The sequence below is a fragment of the Rhinopithecus roxellana genome, chromosome 7 (genome assembly GCF_007565055.1).
Source record: "Rhinopithecus roxellana isolate Shanxi Qingling chromosome 7, ASM756505v1, whole genome shotgun sequence".
Taxonomy (NCBI): Eukaryota; Metazoa; Chordata; class Mammalia; order Primates; family Cercopithecidae; genus Rhinopithecus; species Rhinopithecus roxellana.
Window position 1 is genome coordinate 42,978,160 of NC_044555.1, and position 18,599 is coordinate 42,996,758.

Below are 18,599 nucleotides of genomic sequence, written 5' to 3' on the forward strand. Positions count from 1 at the left end.
TGACAATGCTTTTATTCCAAGTGAAATATAATATATATTATTGTGACAAAAGGACGTTAAAACTATTAACTGTTCATCTGTAGGCTCTGGGTTAACTTAACATGTAACATTTCAATGGGCTAAATTCTTGGGCTGGGTGGTGAATTTATTGTTCAACTATTTCTGTAGCATATCAGACTTGATTAATCAGAGTGTTTGGGGCATTTTACACATAGAGAGTTTTTTATTGAAAACATTTACTTCCCAGTGCAAAATATCACAAAAACCCTATTCCCAATAGTAGTTTGAGAGATAAGTGGCTGCCAGAGGAAGGGGATTTTACTCTGTGCCTTTGTTTCCATGCAGGTAAACTAGAGTGAATAGTCATAATTGCTGTACTCTAAAGAATCCCAGAACTGACTGTTAAAGACCACATAACACAATGTCATAACGTGATTAATTTGATCAATTTATTTGACAAAGTCTGTGAAAAAATAAAATCAAAAGCTTTATTTGACTGATCAGTCAGTTTATTCAAAATACTTGACTCAAAACTAAAATCACAATAGTGGGCACAGTCAAAATGGATATCAATGCTGTGAAAGCTCAGGTCATACAGACTTTGAGACATGTATTATAACGTCATCCAGTGTTACCAGATACAGTAAGGGTGGGCTACATGAATAGTCTAAACGTAAGTCTTTATGTTCTGAAAATTCCTTCATAATAGCAAAGCTGGCATTTTATAATTTTCAGAGCTATAAATCATTTTTAAAATCATGATGATACTCAAAGCAGATGTGAAAACATATGTTTGCCACAGTTGTATAAACTGCTTACTTGTCACAGTTAATAAATGTTGACACTTCTACTTTAACTCATTCCCTTTTAATAACTAAACTCTATTTCAGGAAAATATATTTTTTTCTTACCATCACAAATATAACTGGAAGGACTTGACTTAGAGAATCCCATTTTTAAAAAAAAACCTTTCCACTATAACTGGGGTGCAGTTTAATATGCCACTCTTGCTTATTAACGTCCTCATCAGGATATGTGACCAACTTATTTGATTTAAACAAGTAAAATTCTACCATTCCACAGCAAGAAATTCAGAAATACCAGTGCGTACTACTATATATTTTATGAAAATCAGTTACTGTGAACCTGTAATAATGCTCCAGCTGATTTTTCATAGGCCACAATAGTGTACACTTACGTGCTGCAGTACACAGGACAGTCCCAAATGCCATTTTGACTGATGGGGTTCGCAACTCTGATTGTATCATATGCATCATGTACAGCTTGGGACTTTTCTAGCAAAGTTGCTTTACTACCAAGATGTCCTTTAAATAGTCATGAGATGGTGGGAAAAAAAGTCTCAGGAACAAATTGCTGCTGGGTTATAAATGAAGTTTCATCCATAACTAGACTTTCATTACCTGTGCAAGAGTTTGGGTAGTTTAATATCATGAACCTGACTTTCATTCTGACAACTATTCCAAAATCAGTCATCTGCATTTTGGAGCCCCAGAGGGTATAGCCTTTCACTGTCAGGCTAAGAAAAGACAAAACATGTGGCTAGGAAATCAACCATAGATCAATGAAATTAAAATCATACATTATTTCAAATTCCAACTAAAATGCTCATCTAGGTAATTATGAAGCACATTCAGTTTACAGAAAAGAGAAAATATTCTTCATTAACTCTCCAGTTCATGAAGTATTTTTTTTTTCTATATATTACGGACACTTTTAGTAGATAGAAAAATTTACCCTGTGGTGAAGTACAAATACACTATCTGACGACCTGAGAAATTATGTTAGCTACTGTCTAACTCACGGTGACAGCAACAATGTATCATCTATGCCATATGATTATATATTTTCCTTTGGTCTTACCCTTTCAGCCTTATAAACAAAGTTGCACTCAGCTTTCATATTAGGAGAGCATCACTTTAAAATTCTTTGTCTTCCTTGAACAGCTCTCCTAAGACAAAACTGGATACTATGCCGAGGTGATACAAGTACCTCAGCTGATCAAAAGGGAGGTTGAGATAATATGTACCAGTATTCCAGGTAAATACCTGATGGGCTAACTTGCTAAGCTTTCATCTGAAATGTCCAAATTAGTATATATTTTAAAAATCGCTTTCAAGGGTTGACAGAAGCAGCTCCCCTGTGTGACAGCAACTCAGTTTTGTCAAATATAACCATCAACTATAACCAGCAAATGGCGAATCATTTAAACATAGGTAAAAAAGTAAACATATAATACAAAGGGAGTCAGGTGTCTCTGAGCTGGCATAGTAAGAGGGCTTAAGATAAAGTTTCCAACCACATGCACAGATAAATTTCAGGTGGATATGTAATTTATAACCTCCCAAATAAACAAGCTTCAGATAAACATCATGTTTTCTACTATTAAAATAACTTATCCAAAGTTAGTATGAATCTATTCTTACTAAGGGAATTGTGGATGCAGTATACAGCACACGGGTGTTAACTGAGCTAGTATCTGATTATTATATGTGTATCAAATAAGCAAAAATCATTTTACCTTTATTATGTTTTTGGAATTTTTTGATGGTTAGTCCATTATCCTGGACAACAGTAAGTTCCTCTCTATTGCTGGGCATCATAACTATAAATAAGAGATGTAACTGAGTAGTTTTCTATGTAAATACCCAGAAAAAAGGCAGAAAACATCACACAAATGACTAACATAATCTAATAACAACTAACATAAGTTTTATATACTTCTATTTCTAAAACAGTAAAAGACTTTTTGTTGGTCTGAAGATCATATAATGAAAAAATCAGTAAGCTGCTTGATCGTGTGAGTTCTAAAGTATAATTAGTATATACTTAATATATACTATATATATTATATAATATATATAAACATATATATATGAGAACTTGTTAAACATAGCAAGATTAATAGATAACATAACTTTCTGGAAATTATTATGATTCTTTGTAAAACATATTGAAAGAGAAAAAATGTTAATTTTCAGAGTTTATAATTTAATTCTCTTTACTCATATTTTATTCAAACATTATACAGCCCTATTAATAAAATATGGTAACTGTAAATGTAACATGTAAAAATTCTCAAGCCTTTTTATTTATTTATAGACAATCTTGGTATCATTGTTAGATAACTGTGGAATGTGCATATAGAGCCTAATTACTGCCAGTGTAATTAGAAGTAAACTATACTGTCAACATTTTTTTCTAGGATATTACATTGCTTCGGATATGTTTGATTTTACTTCTAAGTATAAGTTGCCCATTCTTTTATGATATATCTATTACCAAGTATATTTCCCTATGTGCTCTGCTTTTTAGCCAGCACTCAATAAATAATTATCTCTATATATCCCTTTCCCCTTTTTGTCTCCTTCTTCCCACCCTCATCAGTATGAATGGTATCCCAACAGAAGAATGTGTCTTTTTGCTTCTTGATTCATTAGTGGTCACTCATTTGTAGACTCTTATTCTTTCTAAGACTTTCTTGAATCAGTTGTACACAATGTTGTAACAACCAGGTAGTCTATGTCACAGAAAAGAGTAAAGCTAGAAGACATCTATCAGGTCTTCCAGGAATTAAACTTACTCTCTGAGAGACATTAGCCTCAAGCTCTAATCTATTGGTTTTTAACCATGGCTGAACATAAGAATCTACGGAAGAAATGCTGAAAAGCAAAACAAAATACTGCTGCCCAGGCTCTATTCCAGACCAAGTGAATCAAACTCTGAGCATGTGGCCTCAGCATCCATATTAATAAAAACTCCGTAGGTGATTATATTTGGGATCCAGATGTGAGAAACACTATGCTCACCATGAAGCTAAAGAGCTCCAAAAAACATATAATACTGACAAGCTAAGTGAGATTTGGATTAATTTCCCCAAGGGATAGTCTTCATCCTTCTGAAATCTAAAACCTTCCCTAATCTCCCAAATTTCTCTTCCCCCAAGAAAATACATTATTTTGGAAAGGCTCAAAGCAATAGCTATTATAAGCTGTAAACATTCACAGTTCACTTAAAGAACTTCCCCCCTTTAAGACTAAACGAATAGCAAAAATCATTTTGCCAAAAGGAAATGGGTACATAGGAGATTGGACTGTGTAGGTACAGAAGATTAACAAAGATTTTACTTAACTCAATTGATCGGTAATTACTATACACTAAATGAGAATTTGTTACAGCTGAATGTACCTGTCGACTTCTATATACCTGAGTAGAATTAGATAGCAGAAAATGATAAGTAATCAAAGTCAAGTCACACAGAGAAGAGTAATTTTTATCACCCACACTTCCTTGGCATTTTTTTCACATAATGTTTCATTTCACCTCTCAATAATCCAGCACATTAGACAGGGTGATAAGGTTTTTTTCCATATAATAAGTAAAGAAATTCATGGTTGTTAAGTGGCATACACAAGATGTTATAGCTAGTTAGTGCCAGACCCATAGCTAGACTAAAGTTTCCAATATGCCACATCACAACCAATTTCTGGAAGAGTGTCTATGGTGTAAGGCTTCTGAAACAACAAAATATATATAAACATAGGGGAAATCATGTTAAATATTTATGATCTAAGTTGCTGAGATTGTGGCAAATCTTATATTGATTCACTTTGTATTCACTCTTAAAAGGGGAACTGCCTAAAGGATATTTTAACTTCCCTTATTCAAAAAGATGTTGTGACTGTGTCAGGTGTATTATATCACATATAGAACTCACATATACTCTACAAACATTCCATCATATTACTTCCATGAGATTGAATGATACAGCAAAGGAAGATCTTTGCAGAGAATAAATTTCTAATAATGTAAGTTTCATTTTGTTGGTCATATTGTTTCAGCAATTACAAATGACCAACTTTCAAAAAGCTATTTATATTAAAGAGGTGGCAGCTTCCCCAGCTTTTCCCTCTCCTCTATTTTTCCTAACAACTAATTTCCTGAAACAATATTTTTCAATTACCTGTTTCAGAAAAGTTACTCACCCATTCTTTCCAAGTGATGATCCATCTGAGAGGGAGAACTGGACACACTGCTGCTGGAGTGGGAAGAGGTCTGGCTCCCAGGACGATGATTCTCTTCCAGACAAGGAGCAGGAGAAGGACTCTCTGGGATCCGCTCCTGACACAAAAGGAAACACAAAAGGAAATGTCATCTATGCGCCAAGTTTTTATGTTGGTTGAGTCTATACATTTGAAATGTTGACCTCTCACTTATTGTGAAAGTGTACTCATCTACAATAATTCGTCTTACAAACATATCTCTTTTTTTTTATTATTATACTTTAAGTTCTAGGGTACATGTGCACAACGTGTAGGTTTGTTACATATGTATACATGAGCCATGTTGGTGTGATGCACCCATTAACTCGTCATTTACATTAGGTATATATCCTAATGCTATCCCTCCCCCCTCCCCACAATAGGACCCGATGTGTGATGTTCCCCTTCACTTCTCAAAAAACATATCTTTAAACAAAAATATATTTTTGATTCTTGTGAAATTAATAAAATATCATGAGGGCTAAATTATAGAAAAAGACAAAAAAGCATATGGTAAAGGGTCAAGAAAAGTTAATTTCCATGTGCTCTCCTAAAAACTTCATAAATGATTACTAGTGTAGGTGTGTTTTGAAGGTTATTGTTATTGTAGCTTCTAGATTGATGTAAAGTTCATAGGAAGGCCTGAAGGGTGATACTCCTATCGCATTAAGAAGGAGAACTCCCATATGTAAAGACTTGAGAGGCCTGGAATAAAACTCACAAATCGTGGCACCTGGTACAAGTTGAGCTTTTCTGTGTGGACAAAATTTATGCAAATAATATACTTGTATATTAGATACCTGTAACCTCTCAGACCTTAATAACTTATGTTGAATTCTGTCAACAGAATATTTTAATAGCCTGGGCACGGTGGCTCATGCATGTAATCTCAGCACTTTGGGAGGCCGAAGCGGGTGGATCACCTGAGGTCAGGAGTTCAAGACCAGTCTGAGCAAAATGGTGAAACCCCGTCTCTACTGAAAATACAAAAATCAGCCAGGCATGGTGGCAGGCACCTGTCATCCCAGATATTCGGGAGGCTGAAGCAGAAGACTCCCTTGAACCCAGGAGGCAGACATTGCAGTGAGCTGAAGTTGCACCACTGTACTCCAGTCTGGGCAAAAAGAGCAAAACTCCATCTCAAAAAAGTATATATATTTTAATAGTCACAGTACACGATTATTGTTTTTTCCAAACTTAACACTACTATCTATCAAGGTCACTTCTTCTAGTATTCCATAGATTTTTGTAGTTTTCAGTAATGAATTTTTTTTTTTTTTTTTTTTTTTTTTTTTTGAGACGGAGTCTTGCTCTGTCGCCCAGGCGGGAGTGCAGTGCCCGGATCTCAGCTCACTGCAAGCTCCGCCTCCCGGGTTTATGCCATTCTCCTGCCTCAGCCTCCCGAGTAGCTGGGACTACAGGAGCCCGCCACCTCGCCCGGCTAGTTTTTTGTATTTTTTAGTAGAGACGGGGTTTCACCGTGTTAGCCAGGATGGTCTCGATCTCCTGACCTCGTGACCCACCCGTCTCCGCCTCCCAAAGTGCTGGGATTACAGGCTTGAGCCACCGCGCCCGGCCAGTAATGAATTTTAATAAAATATTTTTCATACTTTTGCAGTAATTATTATGGCTCTCAAGACTTCTGATTATTAAAATTGCTATAAAACACTGAAGCTATTCACCATGTTTATGCATCACAAATTGATGAATAAATCCAAATCATTAAGTTAATTTGATCAATAAAAGAACCAAAATGCAGTGTTTATGCACATATGCAATAAATGTGACTGGGTGATAGACATGCTGGGACAGAGAATGTTCTATAAAATATTTAATTCATCCATAATAAATTTCTTCAATTAAATGTTGTGTCTAATTATCTGTAATCACATCATTATTCTAATCACCATAACATTAAGAAATAATTTGTCAAATATGTGCTTGTACATTTCGACATTGATTTTGCATGAGAAGCCCAAATAAACCCCCTAAAAACTGTCTGTTTAATGCAAAAGTAATAGCATGAGAGTTAAAATGTATTATTTCATTAGTAGTAGTTAACATTATCCAATGTCTGGCATTGCAGCAGGCACAATGATGCCACCTCCCCAACTTAAAATCTCCAATCCCCACCTTAATCCCAAGAACCTGTGAATTTGTTACTTCACATGGCGGAAGGGACTTTGCAGATGCAATTGAGAATTGTGGAATAGGGAGATTATACTGGATTATCTTAGTGGACCCAATCTAATCACCAGGATTCTAAACTGTGGATGACACAGGCAGAAAAGAAGGGTCAGAAGGAGAAATGACTGCAGAGGAATTGTCACAGAGATGCAACATTGCTGGCTTTGAAGATGGAAGAAGGGAGCCATGAGCAAAGAAATGTGAGTGGCCTTTAACAATAAACACTGGGCACTTCTAGAAGGGGTAGAGAGGGAAAGGGGAAGGGCTGAAAAACTACCTATTAGACACTATAGACACTACCTAGGTGATGGGACCATTAGTACCCTAAACCTCACCATCACATAATATATCCGTGTAAAAAACCTGCACATGTATCCCGTATATCCAAAATAGAAGTTGAAATTATTTTAAAAGAAGAAAAGAAAACAGATAACAGATTCTTCTCTGGAGCCTGTAGAAAGAAATGCAGCACACCTTGACCACACCTCGCTTTTAGCCTAGTGAAACTCATGTCCAACTTCTGACTTACAGAACCCCAAGATAATAAATTTGCACTGTGCTAAACCACTAAATTTGTGGCAATTTGTTATAGCAACAATAGAACACTAATACGGTCATCAATGTAGTATGCATATTTTTAAATTTTCCTTTACATTATTGCTTAGCATTTCATTAACATCCAATAACTTTAGTGAAATGAATAGACTTTGAGTGTATTAGCTGTAGTATATGCTAATTAAATACCAATAATTCTAAATGTATATTACATGTTAAGGACTTTATAGCTGTTGTCATGCCTCCAAAACAATGTTTCCAAACAGAGTAGAATACTGATATATTTCTCTCATATTTAGTATGCAGGAAAATATCTGCTTCTCACATAATGTCTGCCAGGAAAAATAAAAAGAAATATAGAAGCAAAGCAGAAGAAAAGAATCAAGTTTTATCCCCTAATAATTCTATTCACATTTTGGAGGGATGGTACGGGTACTGAAAGCAATATCCATACAGCCCTTCTATCATACGCTTTCAATTTTGAAAAATAAACATGTAGTTTATCAGTTGTGAAATTCAACTTAAACTATAATGCTTTAAAATATATTATTCAAATAGTATGTGTATGCGTGTGTGTACACACACACACACACACGCACACACACACACACACCAGTGAAAGGAATTTAATATATGTGGCCTTTTGTTTTGTCTTTCATCATTGTGTCTCACTGATTCCACGCCAAAATATGTGCGAAAACTGCAGAACATTTGCTATTTGTGTTTGAATTCCAACACTGAAAATGTCCTTTAAATATGTGTAATTCAGTGAACTATATTTATCTCTAATGGACCTCTGAATGAATGGAGAGGGACAAAGTGCAGCAGTTATTGTGAAAAAATAAAACGGACAAAAGGAAAATCACTGTGTAATAGCAAACTGGCATCACATATACAGCAATGTATGCTGCTGTAATAAAAATAAACAATTTTTGAGTGATCCATGCAGTTTCATGGTTTAATAAACAAGAGAATCCAACTGACAGTGATACTTGGCCTTGTTCACCCTCCCTAATAAAAGCTGAATGCTCATTATGAATACATAAACATCATAAGAGCACCTATACGAATAGAAAATATCATGAATGTTAACAAAAATGAAATTGATATTAACTCATATTAAGAAAAAATTGTGGATTCCTCTAACATATTTAAAATTAGCATAGGATCAAACAATATAAACTCCAATAATTTACACTGAAACTCCTTCTTTGCATTTTCAGTAGCATCTTATGTGAAACAATGAACTAACTTTGAGAACGTAATTTAGAAGGTGACTATTAAGAGTGACAGTAACATTTTGCATGAAGCAAATTTTCTCCTTTAAGATTTTGTAGCCTGTACTTACCAAATTTGATCAAGGTTCAGTCCATTGTTATTTTTCTAAGACAGCACAGAAGTCAGACTTTTTATACCACGCAAACCATGTTATGTGAATGCAGTGTCTCATATTGATTAAGAATTAGGTGTTGTGTTTTTTTCTAATCTCTGTGGAAGTGGAATGTTTAAATTCTCCTAAAATAATGAATAATTATATGAAGAATTTCTTCTTTGCAAGTAAACAGATCCATTTCTTAGCCCTGTAATAAGTATGCATCTATTTAGCTACTTAACTGCAATATGCTTTGGTTCATTAGGTGGCTACTGTTGTGTCTCAGCCTAGTTAAAATTTCACAGCAAGTTAATCTGTTTTACTACAAATGAGAACACAAGCGATAATGTTTTCACCATTTGCCAAACACAGGGTTAACAGTATTTGCAACAAATCAATAAGTACATTTAAAAAGGAAACTTGCAAATCTAAAACCTCAATCATTTTTACTAATTGATAAGTTCATTTACATGGCATTTATGACTTTTACAACCCTGTTACTTTTCACGTATTTAATTTATGCTCCATCGAAAACAACTGTAGCTCCTATGAACCACAGAAGTCTTCTCCAAATCCAAAGTAGCAAAGGACAGAGATTTCCAAAATGTATACATTCTCACAATTCCTATTTTTCCCTGTAATTAGTAATACTATCTTCAATAATAACTCAGATTCTGACGTGTACTTACATAGTTCAAGGACTTTGCTTAAAAAAAATAAGTTTTTATAGAAAATGTTATTAATTAGTACATACAATCCCTTCTTCTACTATACCAGTTCTTTTTCTTTAGAGGTATATCACAAATGGTTAAAAATGATGCCCATTATATCAAATTATTTGAAAGTACATTTGAACCTTCATAAAGGATGGGACAATGTTTAGAAAACTGAGTTTTTTATCACAGTCAATTTGGCTTAGGATTCAGTTTATTGGCACTAAAGTATCAACTCTGACCATGTTCATAGAGGCCATTTATTTCATTTCAATATATTGTTTTGCATTCTTGGAAATATGGAAGTATACACAGAATTTACGAAGTACTAACACATTTGTGTTAAGTATCTCTACCATGTGGTAATATGTATGTGCACATGTTCCATTGCCTTTTAAAAACAACTGTGTCAACGTTGAATTGCCTCTGATATTTTATTATATTGATTTCTTTCAAGAATTCAGTAGAATTATGTAATATATGTCTTATTTTTATTTAGTGTGACTTCAACTCTCATTGTAATTACTCTTCCAAATGTTAATCTATTAATGAGTTCCTCAAGGATTTAATGGCATTTTGCTGCTGAAGAGTGGCTTTTGGAAGTTTATTTGAATGCTGGATATTTTATTCATGTATTCGTCTTGATATTTCATATTTAATTGATATGCTTCTTCTGTGTTGTCACCAGAGTTCTGCAGAAACAGAACAGATTGTAACTTGAAAGACTTTAATAATAAAACTGGAGACAGTAAAATAAAAATTTGCTCTTTGTTATTACCAACTTGGCTTACCACTAAATAGGGGAGTAATTTGATGCCCAAAGTTGGTTTATCTAAAAACTTTGGAAGCATGACACTTTATGGATGTTTATGAAACAATTTAAGAATTGGTCTGTGTTCTACAATCAGCAATTTACCATTGAATTTAAATTAACAATGATGAATATAGCAAACTTTTCATAAACTTAAAAAATGGAAAAAGGGCTCTTGAGGTTAAAAAGGAAAAATTATGCAATTTAGTAATTGTTAAACTCCCTATTCCAGGGTAGAAGCTATCACAACATCTGTATTTCATTAGTCTATGAAACAGTGAGTCCACAATACTCTTATCTTGTTTCTCAAGGAGTGTTTAAGAAACTCACCACTCAGAAAAAATTTCTAGATATTGGGAGCTTTCACTCTTCAGCGGTTTTGAAGGCATAATTGTAATCCTGAATTAGAAGAGGCAACATAATATCATGCATAAAAAATAATGCCAGATTGGGGGTGCAGCTGGAATACGTAAGCATGAGAGTGGAAAATAATACACACAACCTATGGGTGACCGATGTGGTGTTTGAACAAAGAATCCTCTCCTCTCTTTAATGTGATGAACTTGTCCTGGAAAAGGCTCACAGATTAAGGGAATCAGCCATAATATCTGACCATAGCCTAAAATACCTTCAAGTGGGAGAATGGATAGTTCAGTGGGAAAAATGCATGGTTTCCAAGTTATGTTGTGGACTTGTAACTCTGCCTCCCACCTACCTACCCACCCACCCAAACAAACAAACAAACACAAACAACCCTTAATGCCCACTCAATGCATCTTCATCTCATGCTCTGAGATAGTAATAGCTTTCTCTTTCCACAGAGCACTTAGACTGAGACCCAAGTAGTGATTTTCGTCAGTGAATTTGAATTATCACACAAAAACCTCTCTGCGTTGACTAATTTTAATACCAGATGTTCACATGCTAACGCCACTGCCGTGTGACCATTTCCTATCAATTCATTAATCGCCAGCTGCTCAGCCAAACAAGAAACAGAGCTAATCAGATGGTGTTGGTAAACTGCCAAATAACAGCTTCCAACTTAAATTTCTTAAATGTGTTATCAGAAAAAAGCTATGGCACACTGACATTACACAGTTTCCCACAAATAGAGAAAAATGTATTGTAAGACACTTAAATGTCAAACAGGGAATAGAATTCCATACCAGTAAGGTATCTGACCTATTTTTGTCTTCATGATTTTGCCACATTCAATAATATAATTTAAGGATTAATAGTCTTGCAAGCCTAATGATCATAATGCAATTCCAATTCATGTTATAGCTATATTATTTATTAGCAACACATGCAAATAGTTGAGCCAACACCAAAGGGATCTGAGCCAGAACTAAAATTTGCCATGTGCCTTGTGTAGCAATATTCCCAAACTATCTACTGACAGAAAACAACAAGAAACATTTATTTGCAACTTGTAACGTCTTTTTCACTTTTGGATTTAAAGTCTGTATTAGTAATAATAATTTATGTTGGAAACACTCCCCAAAGTTTAATATCCAGTGACTCCTTTAGCTTTCATTCACTCATGCAACAAATATTTATTGACTGCCTGATGTACCCCACTGGGGATGAAAGGCAGGCATATGTGTGTTTTCATATGCATTGTAGGTGCCCATGGTGCAAACTATACTAAATAATTCACATGTAAACATTCAAATATTATTTAAAATTAAACACCAACCAGATCAAACTTGATATTTAATTGGGCACCCTTCTCCAGCCCCCATCAGGCTCATAATCTTTATTCTGGGGTATCAAATCAAGGCAACTATCACAGGTAAATCAATGTTGTAGGCCAATAACTGTAGGTGAATTTAAAGGTGGAGGCTCCCGTTGTCCCATTACTGATGAGAGAATATACAGAAGAACCTACATAGAGGAAGCTACCTCTATCTCATGCTAGTTTTTGGCCACAATATGGTTTTCTACTTACTACTATTTCTGTATGGATTCTTGAATATAAAATATTGGTTAATACGTGCTGTGCACTTAGTAGGTGCCAAACATTACTCTAAATGTGTTAACATGCTTTATCTCACTTAGGCTCGTGTTAACACTATAAAGTAGGTACAATTATCATCCCCATTTCATTGGGACCATGAGGCAATCTGAGACACAGGTGGGTTAATTAATTTGCCTAAGGTCACATAACAAGGAATAGTAAAACCAGGATTCAAATCCAGGCAGATAGCAACTATACCATACTACCTCTAATGAAATCGGCTTCTGAATGCATCTTATTTAACTAACAAATTATGACGGCTCTAGCCAGAAGTGGTCCTTTTGGGGGTGGAGCCTATCTATGTCTGTTTCTTTTCTGTGTTTTGGACAAAGCAATATGACAGAGTCTTTTGCATACATTCAACATTTGCTAAATCAGTGAATTCTGTTTTCTAACAGAAAGTGATGAAGATAATAGTACAATAAACCAAAAGTCAACAGTAGCTGTCCTTTCTGGGTAACCGAAAGTATAATTTCAAGACGCTTGCTGATTTTTAAATCTTTATTATCCTTTTTTGTTCTCAAAATGATGGATGGTTCTAGACCTTCCATTCACCCTATTTAATGGAGTTCTGTTCAATGGAACTTTCTCCAATGATGAAAACATTCTATAATTGTGCTGTCTAATACAATAGCCACAAATAACATGTGGCTATTGAGCACCTGAAATGTGACTAATTCAGTAACTGAAGTTTGAATTTTATATTTTTATTTAAGTTAAAATACCAACACATACCTAATGGCTACCATTATGGGCAGTGTTGCTATAGTAGATATATCCTATGCATCTAAGATGTACTGTTAATTATTTAAATCCATGGAGGCAAGGAAATCTATCAGACTATGTAAGAAATACATATTTTCTTTGGAATATAAGCTTCTAAAAGTTATATCACTTCTGAGACCTAAAATGAAAAAGACTTAGCCAGGTGTATTTTCCGTTGTGACAGCTTTCACCATTTGAGGACATTTGCAGGCATCCACACTTCTAATCACCAAACATTTTTTTTTTAACTAATATTTACATGCTGATAAAAAAATGATCCAAATGCAATTAAGCTAAACTCCCTTCCAATTTAATACCATTCTCTGTTAAAGTGGTATAAATTAAACTGGTAAACAAACTTTATTCATTCACTTTTATAGAGAATTCTCAAACATCTGGTTAATGTGTTATGCTTTGTTGAAGGTATTGAAAAGTAAACTGGTTGGAAAAGATTTTTTTGCTTGCTTTGCTTAATAGATATAAGAAAAGGTTGCCATGGAGAGTCTGAAGTGATACCCATTTCATATTTAGTATAATATTTTTAAAGGAGGCTGCTGCCTTGGACCTGCTCAAACTGGAGCCAATTGTCAAATATTCATTAATTTTGTGAACCGGTTGTTAAGCTGTTGGTGACCTGAAATTTGCCATGATAGAAATATCTACACCAAAAAAATGGGCAAATGTTATAAATAACAGTTATCTTCTTATTTTGATTTGTTTTGTTTTTGGAGAGCTGGTTTTTAGGCATATCAGTAGATGCTGGCCCAAAAATTATAAAATCTGAAACACTGAATGTATAAGTCTATTATAGAAATTAGAAGTTTTTCTTTCATCCTAACATTCAACATTACCTGATTAAGCAAATATTAAGTTCATGAATAAGTACACAAGTTCTGTGTTCATTTGAGCCTATGAGCATTCAAACGAACAAAACTAGACTTGTAACATTCTGAAAATAAATGTATTTTGTGAGTATGCACTCAATCACAGTTGCATATATCCCATAGCTTTCTTTTAAGGAATGTGAAAAATAAGAGACAAAAATAGCACACTAACAAATCACCCAGTATTAAAATTTTAAGCAATGTGAAGGTAGATAAGTAGAAATAATTATAGGTAGTTTCACTTCTTTTTATAACTCAAAAACCCTGGTCTCATAGGGCATAAAAGCAAACTCTATCATGTTTTCAAAAGAAAAAATACGGGTTCATTTTGTCTATCTAAATACTTAATAGAGAATTATATAATTATTTATTTTGTTCATTATTTTCTCTCCCATTTAAATCATAAACCTTGAGCACTACCTGATACACAATAGTGATTCAATGAATAGAAAACAAAAAATATGAATGAACCAACAAATTTTTTAAACCAGATACCAGTGGCTTCATCTGATTCAATTAATTGTTAACAAATAAGCCTGCTAGCGAATGACAAATTGACTTACTTGAATTAAAATGAAAAGTTAACACAGCTTACAGATTAGCCTAATCAATTTTCAGATGTAAACTATAATTTAAATAAAAACTTTATATGTAAATATAGAAGTAAAGTATAAAGAAAGCAAGATCCAATTTGCAGAAAGGAAAACTGAAGTGCAGAAATATTTTAAAAATTGCTCCTAGGACCTTTGTCTAGAAATACTAAATGTTAGAAATAAGTATGATTTGTATAGCCAGTCATTTATTAACTTGATATATTCTATGCAGCATATAATCCTATTATTCAAAGAATATACTAGAAGACTAGCTTCCAGTGGAATTAGTGATCTAAGTGTTATGATCATCAGTGACAAGCATTAGCACAGACATCAGCTTAACATAAACCAAGCTAAAGAAGAGTGGCATGTGTTTAGAAGGACACTGAAAACATGTTTCAATATCACAGCTTGCTTTTTTTTTAATCCCAGGGATTTAAAAAAATGATATGGCAAAAAGGATGTCTTATGCAGTTCTTGCATTCCTACAAATAAATACCTGATACTGGGTAATTTATAAAAAAAGAGATGTAATTGGCTCATGGTTCTGCAGGATGCACAGGAAGAATAGCACTCGTATCTGCTTCTCAAGAGGCCTCAGGAAGTATTTACTCATGGAAGTTGAAGCAGGAGCAGGCATATCACATGGCTAGAGCAGGAACAAGCGTGGGGAGGTAGGCGCAACACATTTTTAAATAACCAGATCTCATGTGAACTCAGAGTGAGAGCTCACGTAGCACCAGGGGGATGGCCTGAGACATTCACAAGGGATTTGCCCCCATAATCCAAATACCTCTCATCAGATCCCACCTCCAACATTGGGGATTACATTTCAATAGGAGATTTGAGCAGAAACAAATATCCAAACTATATCATTCCACCCCTAGAATCCCCCAAATCTCTTGTCCTTTTCACATTGCAAAGTAAAATCATGCCTTTCCAACAGTCCCCAAAAGTCTTGGTTTGTTTCAGCATTAACTCAAAAGTCCAAAGTCCAAAGTCTCATGTGAGACAAAGCACGTCCTTTCCACCTATGAGCCTATAAACCTAATTGCTTACTTAAAACCAATTAATTCAAATTACTTACTTCCAAGATACAACAGGAGTATAGGCATTGGGTAAACGTTCATGTTCTAAAAGAGAGAAATCAGCCGAAAGAAAGGCCCCACACAAGTTCAAAACCCTGCAGGGCAGTCATTAAATCTTAAAGCTCCAGAATAATCTCCCTTGACTTCATGTCCCACATCCCACAAAATAACCTCCCTTGACTCCATGTCCCAACTGCCCTTAACTCCAGGGAACACTAATGCAAGTGGTGGGCTCCTGAGGCCTTGGGCAGCTCTGTCCCTGTGGCTTTATAGAGTTCAGACCCTGTGCTGCTCTCACAGGTTGTTGTGCATCTGTGGCTTTTCCATACTGAAGTTGTAAACTGCCAGTGGATCTACCATTCTAGGGTCTTGGAACCAGTGGCCCCTTTCTCATCGCTGCACTAGGCAGTGCCCCAGTGGGGACTCTGTGTCAAGGCTCCAATCCCATATTTTCCCTCTGCACTGCCCTAGTAGAGGTTCTCTGTGAGGGCGCTGCCCCTGCAGCAGGCTTCTGCCTGGACACCCAGGCCTTCTCATACGTTTTCTGAAACCTAACAAAGGCTACTAAGTCTCATCCACTCAAGCATTCTGTGTGTCTGTAGTATTAACACCACACAGAAGCTGCCAAGGGATATGGTGGCTTGTGTCCTCTGGAGTAGTGGCAAGAGCATTATCTGGGGTCCTTTGAGCTGAGGCTGGAGCTAGAGCAGCTGAGATGCAGGCAGCTGTGTCCCAAGGCTGTGCAGGGCAGCAGAGCCCTGGGCCTGGCCCAAGAAATAATTCTTCCCTCCTAGGCCTCTAGGCCTGTGATGAAGGGGCTGCATGAAGTTCTATAAAATACCTTTGAGGTCTTTTTCTCATTGTCTTGGATATTAGCACTTAGCTTTCTTTTAGATATGCAAATATGTCTAGCAAATGGTTGCTCCATAGCCTGCTTTTATTTCTCTCCCATAAAAGCTTTTTCCTTTTTTTGCCACACAGCTAAGCTGCAAATTTTCCAAACTTTAATGCTCTGTTTCCTGTTTAAATACAAGTTCCAACTTTTCATTATTTCTTTGCTTCCACATAAGAGCATATGTTGTTAGAAGCAGCCAGGCCACATCTTGAACACTTTGATGCTTAGAAGTTTCTTATGCCAGATACCCTAGGTCATCACTCTCAAGTTCAAACTTCCACAGATCCCTAGGGCATGAACAGGATGCAAACCAGGATCTTTGTTAAGGTATAACACATGTGAAATTTGCTCCAGTTCCAAATAAATTCTTCATTTCTATCTGAGACCTCAGCAGCCTAGACTTTACTGTCCATATCCTAATCAGCATTTTGGTCACCACCATTTAATCAGTCTCTAATAAGTACCAAACTTTTCCTCATCTTTCTGTCTTATTTTGAGCCCTCCAAATTCTTCCAACCTCTGCCCATTACCCAGTTCTAAAGTTGGCTTCACATTTCAAGGTATCTTTACAACAATGTTTTATCCCTCAGTACCAGTTTTCTGTATTAGGCATTTCTTGCATTGCTATAAACAAACACCTGACAAAGGGGAACCTATAAGGAAAAAGGTTTAATTGGCTCATGGTTTTGCAGGTTGTGCAGGAAGCATATCACTGGCACCTGCTTTGGGGAGGCCTCAGGAAACTTTTACTTATGGTGGATGGTGAAGTGGGGGCAGACATATCACATGACCAGAGCAGGAGCAAGAGAATGTGATGGGGCACGTGCCACAGCCTTTTAAACAACTAGATCTTGTGTGAACTCAGAGTGAGAGCTCACTTTTCACCACAGAGATGCCCCAAGCCATTCATGGGGGATCCACCCTCATGATCCAAACACCTTCCACCAAGCCCAGGCTCCAACATTGTGGATTACATTTCAACATGAGATTTGGGTGAGGACAAATATCCAAACTATATCAAAAGGTAATTTTGATCTGAAAGAAAAAAATGACAATATGAGTAATGTAAACATTTCAAAATAATTTGGTAGCGCTTTCTATAAATTTTCACAAGTTTTATATAACTAAACACAAATTTTGGACCCTTTTTATAATGTGCCCTACTCTCATACTGCATCTTTCAAATTCTGAGTATTGTTTTTCTGTAGGTGTGTTTTAAATCGATTATAGTATATACAGCAAAGAGGTTTTGGGAAAGGCCACTGTGACTTTTCTTAATTCATAGTGGATTTGTCAGAAGGAAATCAAATTTCATAGTGAAGACATTTACTTCTAATAATTAAATGTTAAATATTCTGATAATGCATATTTGGAAAGACAGTTTACCTACATGGTAAAAATGATATAAAAGACCTGGTGAATTCAACTAAGATATTTTGTAAAGTAATGAGTTATACAAATTTAAATATTTGTTTTATTATGTAAAACTGCTAGGATTATAAAATTTAAAGAACAGTGAGTAGATACTCACATTTCAAACAGACTGTCTAAAAGAGAACAGTAAAATTCAACAGAGACTCATGGGAAACCCCAAAGCAAGTAATGAGAGGGTTTGAAGCAGCTTACCAGGATGGGGGCTTGCTGGGGACCAAGAAA

The 18,599-nt window shown here is 35.4% G+C and overlaps 1 protein-coding gene across 2 annotated transcripts in view; it reads right to left on the reverse strand.

Moving 5' to 3' along the window:
• The window catches only part of LOC104655361 (dachshund homolog 2), a 194,654-nt gene that overhangs the window by 92,625 nt on the left and 83,430 nt on the right, over positions 1 to 18,599 (reverse strand). For both annotated transcript variants that reach the window (XM_030934124.1, XM_030934125.1), the window contains exon 4: positions 5,004 to 5,139. In XM_030934124.1, the coding sequence (XP_030789984.1) occupies positions 5,004 to 5,139 (136 nt within the window). The remainder of the gene's footprint in view (positions 1 to 5,003; positions 5,140 to 18,599) is intronic.